This window comes from Sinocyclocheilus anshuiensis, unplaced genomic scaffold (assembly GCF_001515605.1).
Source record: "Sinocyclocheilus anshuiensis isolate Anshui unplaced genomic scaffold, SAMN03320099.WGS_v1.1 scaffold1355, whole genome shotgun sequence".
Taxonomy (NCBI): domain Eukaryota; kingdom Metazoa; phylum Chordata; class Actinopteri; order Cypriniformes; family Cyprinidae; genus Sinocyclocheilus; species Sinocyclocheilus anshuiensis.
Window position 1 is genome coordinate 611859 of NW_015540070.1, and position 12953 is coordinate 624811.

A 12953-nucleotide genomic window follows, 5' to 3' on the forward strand; every position below is an offset into this window, starting at 1 on the left:
TATACCTACACGGAGGTACTGAATAGGTACACTATAATTACAAAAAAGTTACACTGTAACTTCAGTTTACTTGCGCAGTTCTTTGCAGGTTGCATATCTGGTTGTTACCCCCTTATTACCCAAACGTAACACATTGTTTCCTTACAGCTTTATAGGTACACTATAATTACAGAAACGTACATCGTAAATTCAATATACTTACGTAGTTCTTTGCGGGTTGTAATCTAAAGCGTTACCGAAAAGTGTGGCGTTTAAGTCGTAAAATAAAACAAAGATTATTGGAGGAGTCTTTAGAAGAAAATACTATTTCAGTCTTTTAAAATTTTGTTTACTTCAGCGTGTTATTTGTCATTTCTTTGTAGTTATTTATGCAATTTACTTGCAAATTCTGAGTGAAAATAATGTCTACACTATTTTTTTTCAGTGTACGCCACCAGAGAGAAGTATTGTTTCACCAGAAGATTAAATTATGACATATTGATTAAAAATAAAAAAAAAATAAAAAAAAAGACAGACTGATTACATGAATTTAGAAAATTTAGGCCCGGTTTCACAAGGCCTTAGTTAAATTAAGATATTTAAGCAACTTTTACAAAAATGCCTTAGAAGAAAACATTACAGGTGTGCATCTTGACACAGAACAATGATACTGACATATTTTAAGATATGTCAGAGCAAGATATTTTCAGTTGAGACAGCTCAAACAGGCATTTTAGTCTGGGACTAGCTTAAGCCTTGTCTGTGAAACCGGGGGATAGTGCATTTTCATTTTATGCTGACTTCAGTTAAAATAAAATTTAAATGATCACAAATTATTTTTTTACTCTTAGATTATGTATTACTGAATATAAAGATTTCAAATTTTATAACACACTTCATTAACATGAAAATGGAATGCTGTGATTTAAATAACATCTAAATATAAACTAAACTATAAAAAAACTAAAACAAACAATCACTAATATCAGCTAATTTGAAAGGACTCAAAATAAACATGAAAGAAAACAAAAATCTAAATTCAAAACTACAGTAATATACTAATGGCTCCAGAGTCTTTCGTTAAATGGCATTTCTGACTCAGGTTATGAACTTAATAAAACCTTTATCTCGAAACTAAGCAAACATGGCAGCAAGATATAAATGACAGTACAAACATATAGCTTTTATAGCGCTTACAGATAAAGCCCACTCTTCATCTTTGATCTGGAGCTGGGCCTGCATTAACCTCATCTTTTAGACAGTCAGTTAATGATGGAAAAGTTACTTGCATGCATCATCTTTCACTCACCAATCTCTTGGTTGGAACGGGTCTTTGAGATGGCATATGTGTGTATATGTGTGTATGTGCTATTGTGTGAATTTGCCCCCAGCACTGCCTTGTTCCATCTCTCGCTCTCCGTCTCTCCACGTGTGTGGGCAGTGTGGGTTAATTGAGCAGCTCTTGAGTTGATAGCACTAGCGCTGTGGGCGCCGTATACGCTGTGCGAGCTTTGGTTGGCAGCCAGACTCAGGAACTTAGACGACTGCGCGTGAGTGGAGAGTTGTTAACTCTTATTGACTCACTGATTCAGTATTCACAATCACAATTTAAGTACAATGGAATTGACACTGTCTGTCTAGTCTGGAAAAAAAACTATGTGTAGTGCTCTCATCTTTCATTCATGGAATAAGTGTGGGTTTTCAACATGAATGGCTTGATTGTTGAAACACACTCTCTCTCTTTCTTTCTGTACCTGACGTTGTCATGTCGTTGGATGTATATCTTATGGAAGATTCTTTCTGGTGGCCATTTTTTGATCATTTTCATGGCTCCCATAATATTTTGCTGTATTAATATCTGAACAACCAATGTCAACAGAAAATACAAAAAAAAATTAAAAAAACTTTTTTTTCTAGCTTAAAGGGATAGTTCACCCAAAAATTAAAATGATGTAATTAATTATTCACACACAAATTAAGATATTTTTGATGAAATCCAAGAGCTTTCTGACCCTCCATAGACAGCAACGCAACTACCATGTTCAAGGCCCAGAAAGGTAGTAAGGACATCGTTAAAATAGTCCACGTGACATCAGTGGTTCAACCTTTATCTTATGAAGCTACGAGAATACTTTTTGTGTGCAAAGAAATCAAAAATAACTTTATTCAACGATTTCTCTTCTGTAAGTTGCTTCTCAATCTCAGATTTCATCAAAAATATCTTAGTTTGAGTTCCGAAGATGAACGGAGGTCTTACGGGTTTGAAACAGTATGAGGGTGAGTTAATGACAGAATTTTCATTTTTGGGTGAACTATCCCTTTAACGCATTTGGTAAGTTGTAAGTAAGTTTCATTAAAAAACGAAATTAGCATTTTTCAGACTAAGTCCGAAAGGGATTCAGAGCAAACATCAAAGCATAGATGGAGTAGATCGCTTCCAGAAACACCTCCAAAGCTTACACAATCCTACACCACTTACTGGGTCAACATTTCATTTGGTAACGCTGGGAAGTTTTATATGCTGTTTAACATTTAATCACGTTATTTTATGTATGCATTTGCTTACATAGGCAATCGCTTGTTTCTGCTTCTTCTTCATCTGTGTTTTGATCCGGAGATTCAGTACTCTTTCAGAAGATATCTAATAGCTCCCCCTACTGTATAACCATATTCCGTCAATGGTGGGGAAAGAGTTAAATTGAACTAAAGAATAAACTAATAAATTATTCTAGTACTCTGCAGAATTAATTTACTCATTCTTTAACATTACTATTTCCACATAATTTAAAACAATATAAAGTCGTTAAAAATATGGGTCACAATTTTTTTTTTATACACAATTTTTATATTTATATAATTTATATTTAAAGGTCCTATTCTCGCTATTAACAAACCATTAACTATGATTTTTGTCATAACAAACTCTTAATTTTCTGCTTATAAATAGTTAGGGTAGTTGTTAAGTGTAGGTATTGGGTAGGATTAGGGATGTAGAATATGGTCATGCAGAATATGTTGTTTTATAAGTACTAATAAACAGCCGATATGTTAATAATAGGCATGCTAATAATAAGCAGTTAATAGTGAGAATTGGTCCCTATATTAAAGTGTTACCAAACTATGAAATAACACAAATGGGATTAGGAGAATTCTGCAGTGAACAAAAATGACCAACAAATCAACTCTCTCTCATATTTTAGATTAAGACAAATCAGAAAACTGTTGTTTATGTAAACATGCAAATATGTAATTTATGTTACATAACAAATGTGAAAGTCTCTTTAAGTAATGTTCACCACAGACATGGACATTTCCAAGGGAAGCCATGGCCTTCCAGTTGGTCTTCAAATTGATGTCACGACTGAACAGCTCCATAAAAAACCCATTCAAAGGATTGTGATGGCCATTGTAGCATGGTTACTGTTAGTTTAAAACCGGCCACTTCTGTTATCTGTATGGGTTTTATCTAATTAACTCGCTGATAGCTGTAAAAGTGGCCAAATCTCTGTGAGAGATCACAGTTCTGAGCGTTGGAGTTGGTTGGCATGGCAAAGGTAAGTTTCCGTGGAAACGCATATAGTTCATTGCCAAACCATGCGTTACTAAAAGCAGGTGATAAATGCCTTCTCGATGAGCAAATCCTAGCGAGCCATGCCACCTGTTTTAGAAACCCAACGGGTTGCTTTGTCACTCGCCTGCACTCAAAAGTTGAGCTGAGAGTTGGGTTGAGAGTTTGTAGCAGCATGACTATAATTGTCTAAGAACTTTGAAAATTAAAATCATTAGCGTCTGTTTCATATACATTCAATGTTTTTTCTTTGTTGACCAAATCATAGTTATATGGAACTGGATATCTATGTGATATCTATATTTGTTGCTAAAGAAACAATTATTTTTATCACTGTTGTGAAAATTTGGGGGAAACTAGATACACTTTTTATAAATATATACATGTAAATACATGTAAATATTTTCAATATATATACTGTATGTGTGTGTATTTATATATACATAATAAGAAAAATGGGGGCAAAAACAAAAGTGTTGCGTTTATAATTTTGTTCAGAGTATATACACACACACACACACACAGTGGTGGCCAAAATTATTAGAACACCTGACAGATCTGAAAATATTAACCTTTTTTTGCCTCCAAAACATGATTTCATTTCATAATGTTCATGAAACATGCAGATGGTTGCTCTAAGCACAACAAATATCAGATGAAGTGAGTCGTACTGTTTTTATCCACTTTTAACTTTAATATTGGGTATGGCCACCTTTTGCAGCAAATACAGCAGCACGTCTCTCTGGCATAGTGTCAATATATTTCCTGAGAACTAATGTTATCCAATGCCTTCTGAAACTCAAGCAAAAGGCTTTCCTTTGAATGTACAATAGATCTGTCCAGTTTGTTTTCCAACTTGCCCCAAATTTGCTTGATGGGGTTGAGGTCCAGACTTTGAGGAGGCCAGTGCATCATTTTCAATGTTCCAAGCAGATTCCTTCCATCGCAGGTAGTTCCAGTAATAGTACGTTTTATGGGTATTGTAATGGCCAATTCAACAAAAAAAACTGAAACCTCTTAAATATGCCGTGTTCATATTTTGGCCACCACTGTATATTATTAGAATTAGTTGTAGTAATAGTAGTATTAGCTTTACTATTATTATAAATAATACCTACTATTATTCAAAGCACAAAAAAAAAGTTATAGAGGTTGAAACAAAACATCGAGTCTCTCTGGCCTCCCCTTTTCCATTTAAAATTTCCATTTAATCAAAACTTTTTTTTTACTCAAATATTCTCCCTCCTTGTGATTTAATTCATCTTTGCGAGAAACTCTCAAACTTTTGAAATCAATACATGAGCCATTCTTGCTGAATGTGCACTTTAGTGCACATAAATGACAGATCATCTGTATGTCCAAATGGAAAGATGACAGACCGGTCCATATCTCTGCAGCGAGTGCACATGTGTGTGTGAGAGTTTGTGTGTCAGAGAGAGAGTTGTGTGGTACAGCTTGGTGTGATGTATAGAGTGGGTGGTGTTACCTTCTATTCAGGGAGTTTGTTGGGTAGGAGGTGGATGAGTCATGTGCAAACAATTATAACCAATTTTCAGTCGCTAAGGAACAAGGGGAAAGTGTCCTCTCCGCTTTAGTTTGTATGAGTGTGTTTTGCATCTTTCCGTCTTATGCCCCTCTCCACTTCATTTATAAATCATTCAGTAATTATCCACTGCAATCTACCCGGAGCTCGGCGAGGAAGATAAGTTATGCTAATGTTGCTATTTGATTCACATTCTTTATCATTGATATAATCCACAATGACAGCGAAAGATGAAGCAGTCTCACTGAGAAATAAAGTGGGATGGTGGATCTGGCTTGTTCCGGTAGCTTGTGCCGCTGCAAAAGAATCTTTGAATAAGTGCACCACAATCTGCTGTGTGTGCATTTTTTTTCCAGAAATATCCATCCCACAAATACGCCAACAGGTATGACAAAGAGTTTGCTCTAAGTATAGAAAGTCCTGTTTCATTCAGGATTGGGCTTATACAGTAGAGGTGCTGCTGTGTATCTAGACGGAGACATGGAAGTTGTTTAATATATTCAGGCTTTGGCTTAACTGTTTGTTATGCTGCCCTAAAATTTATGCTGCCAGAAAAACAAATACCGTTTTTTTTTTTTTTTTACAATTTTATTAATTAACCTTTTTTAGATGGCTGCATTATTTCAAAAAGGGGGGGAGGAAAGGAAAGAAATAAGAAAAAAAAACATTTGTTTTGACTTTAAAATCAAAATGAATTTCATTCACAACTCATTTTACTGTAGAACAAATTTCCAAAAACTTAAATGTGGGGTGGGAATTGAATCAAATTGGTTTTTAAAAAATTTCATTTTTAACTGAGATAGCAAGAACAAATTGGAATTTACACTAAAATTGAATGAAGTAGAATTAAATATCAATACACACTTTAAATGTCAGTGTGACAGCCTTGTTTGAAAGTTGTTAGTTTTTTTAAACTCTACCGTTAAAATGTTTGGGGTCTGTAAGATTTTTTATGGTCTCATATGCTCAACAAAGCTGCATTTATTTTAATAAAAACATAGTAAAAACAGTAATATTGTAAAATATTATTACAATTTTAAATAAATATTTTCTAATATACAGTAATTCAAAGTGCATGTTTTTCTTTTATGTAAGGCAGTGTCATATGATCCTTCAGAAATCATTCTAATATGCTGAATTGCTGCTCAAGAAACATTTATTATCAACGTTGAAAACAGTTGTGCTACTCAATCATTTTGTGGTATAGAAAGTTCAAAAACATTTATTTGATTTTTTTTTTGTATCAATGTCTTTGCTGTCACCTTTGATCAATTTAATGCATCCTTGCTGAATAAAGTATTAAAAAATTAATTTCTTAAAAAAAAAAATTATTGACCCCAAATTTTGCACTGTACAGTAGGTCTTTTAGACCAGACAAAAGTACACTTGATTTCCAGAAAGCCATTACCTGTTTAATTACAATTCGTTGATTTCCAGTTCCTGTCATTCCAATTTAAATTCCAATTCAACTTTGAGTCAAGCTGTATTTTTCTTTTGCAAAAACATGTACTGCTAAATTATACACAATAAAGCATACATTAAGAAACTAAAAAGGATCTATAATGATTTCACGTTGACTCAGAAGTTTACATTTGCAGCTAGTAAGCCGAATAAAAAATGCTAAGCCATTACTCAGTAGCATCGAGAGCCTGTTCTGAGGGGCTTTTGGTGGGCTGTAATGGCATTAAAGTTGCATACAGCCTGAATACCAACTAAGTCAAGCACCTGACCTTAGACCCGATCTCACAGCTGTTTTGTGTGTCTTAGCATACATGCATCTGTGTGTGAGTGTGTGTGGTAGTGGGGGGGGGGCGGGGTGAAAGCAATCTTGCAAGGTGTAAATTACCTGTCAAAACTGCAACTTTAACTTGTGGGAGAAAATGAAACAGCTGATAATTTTATCGAAAACATGCAGCTGTTTGTTTGTGTGTATGCCAGCTCACATGTCGTGAAAGTCTGACCTGCTTCTCGTTCTCGTCCTCTAGTTGCAGGCGCTGTTGGATGCAGTTTCTGGCCTGTAGGAAGGCCTTCCTCTGGACGCGCTCAGTAAGGACTCTCACAAACACACCAGACAGATTCACGCCGACCAGCAACACTGCATTTGCTACCAGCTACAAACACAGAGAGAGAAAAATAACAGGGTTTGTGTGACTATCTCTGTTTATCAGACCATGCTGAAGGATTCTGACATTTAAACAACATTCGGCGACTGAATACGAACTTTCAGTGATTAGGAGTGGCGTACTGGTGGGTGGGTGGGTGTGTGTGTGTGTGTGTGTGAACGAGAGTGAAAAATGGGGGCAAAGAGCGAAACTAGCTTGAAGGAGAGACGGAAACAGATGCCGAGAACGGTGCCAGCAGGTTAATTTATTTCAATCCATCCTGAGATGATAAACTCGAGCGTGAAGACGGACACAAACCCCGCACGCTAGATAGCCTGAGAATCTCTACGGATTAGCTTCTGTGACCGAAAGAATCAGCAATTGCCTGGCTTTTGAGACACGTCACTTCAAACGGGCGCCTATTAAGGGCTTTGTATTTTTCATTTATAGAGCAACAGAAAATTTGATTACCCAAAATCCCTTCAATTAGTCTATGGATTCTTTTAACAGGCCCTTTATAAATGAAAGTGAAGGCTATTTGCTAAATAGCACAAAGCAGTGACATTATTACACAACCTTAGCAAGGTTATGAGGTTTACAAATTAGCTAACAAGGCTAATAAGCAATTTCTGCCATGGAATGAAAAAAAAAGGTAATTGTGAATTTTATATATCATAATTCAGACTTTTTTTTCACAATTCTGAGAAAAAAAGAAATATGAGATGAAATATGAAAAATATAAACTCAGAATTTGAACTTTCTTTCTTTTTTTTCCCTAAGAAATCTGAGCTTACATTTCGCAATTCAGGCCCTGTTTCCACTAGTGTGTTTTTGTTTTAAAATTTAAAAAAATGTCAAATGAAAATGATCCTCGTCTACACTGGCGTTTTCACTGCTTTTCAGAAACTATCTCCATCCACACTACACAACCGAAAACGCATGTCACATGACCATTCGTGCCAATAAAACAATGAGCATGGTGTTATTGTTTACACGGTCGTCAAGGATATGCTAAGCGAATGTGGGCAGCAACGCCATCGGTTTCAAAATTCTCCGTTTTGGTTTTGCGATTCTGTGTTTTAAAAAGAAAACGCACTAGTGTAAACGTTCCCTCAGTGCTGTTGTTGTTGTTTTAAAAAAAGGTAATTGCAAATATTTTATCTCACAATCCTGACAATTGCACATTTATATCTTAAAATGCAGATATTTCTTCTCAAAATTGAGAATTCTGAGTTTATACCTCGACATTCTGCAATTATATCTTGCAATTCTGAGTTTATCTCACAATTCAGACTTTTTTCCTTGCAATTCTGAGAAAAGGGAATTCAGAGATATAAAACATGCAATTTTGACTTTTTCTATAATAATTGCGAGTTTTAGAAGTCTGAATTTCAAGATATAAACACAGAATTCCAACTTTCTCACATTTTATTTCTCAGAATTCTGAGTTTACATCTTGCAATTCAGTTTTTTTGTTGTTGTTTCTGCTACAGAATAAAAAATAGAAAAGGTAATGGTGACTTTTTATCTCACAATTCTGACTTTTTTCATAACTGCAAGTTTATATCTCACAATTCAGACTTTTATTCTCAGAATTGTGTGTTTATATCTTACAGTTCTGAGATTATATCTCACAATTCTGAGTTTATATCTCACATTTCTGCATTTATATCATGCAATTCTGAGTTTATATCTCACAATTTTGTTTATATCTTGCAGTTCTGAGTTTATATCTCAGTTTTGTTTATATCTTGCAATTCTGAGATTATATCTCACATTTCTGCATTTATATCTTGCAATTCTGAGTTTATATCTCACAATTTTGTTTATATCTTGCAATTCTGAGTTTATACTGTATATCACATTTTTTTTGTGAATTGAACTCAGAATTGCAAGATATAAACAAAATTGTCATTTCTGCATTTATATCTTGCAATTCTGAGTTTATATCTGACAATTTTGTTTATATCTTGCAATTCTGAATTTATATCTCACATTTCTGCATTTATTTCTTGCAATTATTAGTTTATATCTCACATTTCTGCATTTATATCTTGCAATTCTGAGTTTATATCTCACATTTCTGCATTTATATCTTGCAATTCTGAGTTTATATCTCACAATTCTGTGTTTATTATACCTCTAAATTCTGAGTTTAGGGCCTATATCCTGACCTATAGGACCTTTATACAATTCTGTTTTGCAATTCTGAATTTATATCTGACAATTTTGTTTATATCTTGCAATTCTGAGTTTATATCTCACATTTTCTGCTTTTATATCTTGCAATTCTGAATTTATATCTTAAAATTCTGTTTATACGTCACAATTCTGAATTTATATCTCACAATTTTAAGTTTATATCTCACAATTCTCCTCAGTATTGTGAAAAAAAAAGTCAGAACTGTGAGCTAAAAAGTTACACAATTACCTTTTTTATTTATTTATTTTTTATCCAGTGGTGGAAACAATCTTCCATAGTGGCCAGTTTGATAATTGGTTTTGGCTATTGATTGGTTATCATTGATCAAGGATTTAAAGTCATGTGATTGTCTTATAGACAGCTGACCGTCCTGTATATTAATGCATGATGTCCATCAAGGTTACGCTGTGACAGTCTGAGTGAGAGGTTGTGAATAAAAACCTCATTAACTCAGCATGTGAACAGTGACACTTGTGTCTAGATGTGAAGTGCTCTTGAAGTTTGGAGAGCAATAATGAAATACCGTATATGCTGTGTGCTGTGCGATGCTGCTGTTTTAATGTGAAGTGGCATGCTGATATTTTTAGATCAGGTGTTTTTAATGAGTTTATGTTGATCCTCTTTGCTTAAGGTCTTTGGAGAGTTTTGATTGGATTTTAGGCACTCTACCGGTCTTTTCGATGAAATCATGGCTTAGTAGGTCACCAAATCTAGTCCCTGTTCTCACAGGTTTGGTTTTTGATGACGGAAGCTGCAATTCCTGTGTGAGCGGTTGTCACAAACATCATTTCGCATCCAGCAAGGATGTAGCGAGACATGTGAAACTGTCACGGCGTTCGGTAAATCAGAGGCGTAGAGGTTACAAGCTGAACTGTCATTTTGTCAGTCTGCCAGATTAAATGAAAGGTCAGTGCATACAAATACTCTCCATATTAAGATTAATATCTTGCTCTGTTTACAGCCTCACTCCTTTCATTTGATCTTTCTTGTTCTGTTTAGATTTACACTGTTTAATGTTTTAGAGACACCATTGATGTATGTATAACAATAACAGTAGTGATATTGAAATTAGCCTCTTATTTTCATGTCAATTTCTTTAATTATGTTTCTCTAACCTAATCAAAACTCACTTCTGTTAGTGGAGCCTTATCCCTCTGTGACTGGTATCTATTTCAGAAATGTTGTTTCTGTTTTGAATCAATTTGACCTCAGCAAAAGCACATAGCAAACATAAACAGCTGGCAGAAGAGTTTCAAAAATTGAGATTCTGTCATTATTTACTCTCTCGTGTTATTTTAAACCTGTATCACTTTATTTGTTCTGTGGAACACAAAAGAATATACAATATTTTGAAGAATGTAGATCGAACAGACATTTTCAAAAAAAATATTTTATCTTCCATTTGATCTTTTCTTATTTATTTGTGTCTGAAACATACTGAACTGTATAAAACAGTTGTGCTGTAGTACTGAATATCAGACCTGCAGCCTTGTGTTTATGGCCAAAGCTGTGCTGACATTTAGCACAACAGCACTCTTGCACATGTGATTCTGCTTAATTGTATCACTATTATGCTGGCTGGAAGAAAATTAATTTAAGGGGAAAAGGAATATAGTCCCAGTTAGAGGAAAACTTTAAATGAAAACAATTTACAGCTTTATCACTGAAGCTTTATTTATCCTGAATATAATTTTTTTGTACACATCTTCATAAATCTCCAACTGGCCAAGCATGTAATAAATAAATAAATAAATAATTCAAAGGTTATTCCACTATTGGGTATTAGAGTCATTTGTTGTGTCAGGACAGAAAATAAAATAGCATGTCATCTCACAGTAAAATTCTGACTGCTAAAGCTGAAGATAAAACACATTTTTAGTTTATAGTATTATTACGCTAACTTTGGCACAGAAGCTGTGCAAGCTATTGAAACATCCAAATCATTTCAGTCTGATATTCTTAATAAAATTAAATCGATTTTTTTTTTTTATCAATGTTGGAAGTGATTCAAAATTGGCATTTAAAATGTACACAATTCAGATAATTCTTTAATTTTATGTTGGCTAAACTACAATAATTAAGTTGTAAACGTACACATATTTTTGAATTAACCACTAACTGACTTTCTGTTTGAATTTTGTGGTTTCTTTTTCATAAAATACGTTCTGATGGGTTTCTGACTGACTGCTCTCTCTAGGAGCTGTCCATCCTCAGTGGTGCTGAAGTTAGACTGGCCTTTGCGCGCTTTTCACGGCACCTGTGTGCACGTGCAGTGCGTGCGCCCACAGCCCTCATGCTCCACCGAGCGCGCTAATCGCTAGTGCATCACCCTATATGACACGCCAAAAGCAATAAATGCGATTTTTTTTTAGGGATGGAACGTGCAATGACACAACTTACCGGTGTCCACACGCGAGGTCTACGCGCCGTTACCGATGTCGCCGTCACGATGAAATGAGACGCAGCTACAAGGATGCCGAACAAAACCACCAAGAGCGTCCTGACCGGTAGCAGAGAGTAGGCAACGAACGTAACGAGCATCAGCTGCCAGACACCTTGCTCAGGTGTTGCGCTCGGTGCGTCAGGCCCCTGCGCGCCCTGCGTCCCGTGACCCAGCACGAGAGGAAACGGGCAACAGAGCAACGCGAACGTGAAGCTGAAAAGCAGCGCGAGCCGCGCGATCTGCTGCAGCTGCGTGACCTGCAGATATTTGACGTTGGTGACGATGAAGAGTGAGGTGAAGATGACGCAGTGGACCGGGTGCGAGCCCTTGGACACGGTGAAGCGCGAGCCGGCGGAGAGCAGCTCCACGAGCGCCAGCGCGGACGCGGCGAGAATGAGGATGGCCAGCGCTTTGAGCGTCGCGGTCTGCTCGAGCTTCAGGTTGTACTTCTGGAAGAGAGTCTCGAGCTCCTTGCAGTCAAACTCGCGCTCGCACGCGCCGGCCAGGCAGCGACTTTTCCTCCGCCGCGTGCGGACTCTGGGAAACGGGACTTCGTCCATAGCGGTGCCATTCATACAGCCAGAGCTCTTCTTCACAAGTAGCGCATGTCTGGCACTTGTGGTCGCGGTCCTGGCGGCAACCGTCGCGCCTCGAGACGGGCTCGCGAGCACTGACCCCAGCGCGAGACTGTCTCTAATCCGCAGCACGCGCCGCCACCATCCACAGGTTGGTGACTGTTGTAACGAGCGCCTCCTCTTTTCTCTCCCTCGCTCTCTCTCCTCCCTCCTCAAGGCGGTCTCCAGGGAACAGACCACCCGCTGCGTTTGCTCGGCCCCAGAAAGAGGTTAACATCAACCGCGCAGAGTCAGGACTCCCCTCTCCGCATCCCACAGCTGCATCTAGGCGCCGCGGCCGGATCACGCATGCGCAATGTCAGCGCGAGATTGAGAACCCAGGCACGTCTCCCAGTCCTCAAAAAAAGATAAGACAAGACAGCAGCGCAGCTCTGACAAGGCTCGTCTTAAATGGGAAAACGGCGAGCAGTAGGGCAGCCTCCGTGTTTATTAAACGAGCGAACGATGTTTTCCTTTCGACTCGCTAAAACCGAAATAACC

General features: G+C 36.8%; 1 protein-coding gene across 1 annotated transcript in view; it reads right to left on the minus strand.

The window, feature by feature from the left end:
- LOC107687179 (adenylate cyclase type 1-like) overlaps positions 1–12683 on the minus strand; it is a 49174-nt gene extending 36491 nt beyond the window's left edge. Inside the window, exons 1-3 of the mRNA XM_016484407.1 lie at positions 11796–12683; positions 7034–7201; positions 1734–1837 (exon numbers count right to left, since the gene is read on the minus strand). Of these exons, the coding sequence (XP_016339893.1) occupies positions 1734–1837; positions 7034–7201; positions 11796–12413 (890 nt within the window). The 5' untranslated portion in view covers positions 12414–12683. The remainder of the gene's footprint in view (positions 1–1733; positions 1838–7033; positions 7202–11795) is intronic.
- Between the last annotated feature and the right edge of the window lie 270 nt (positions 12684–12953).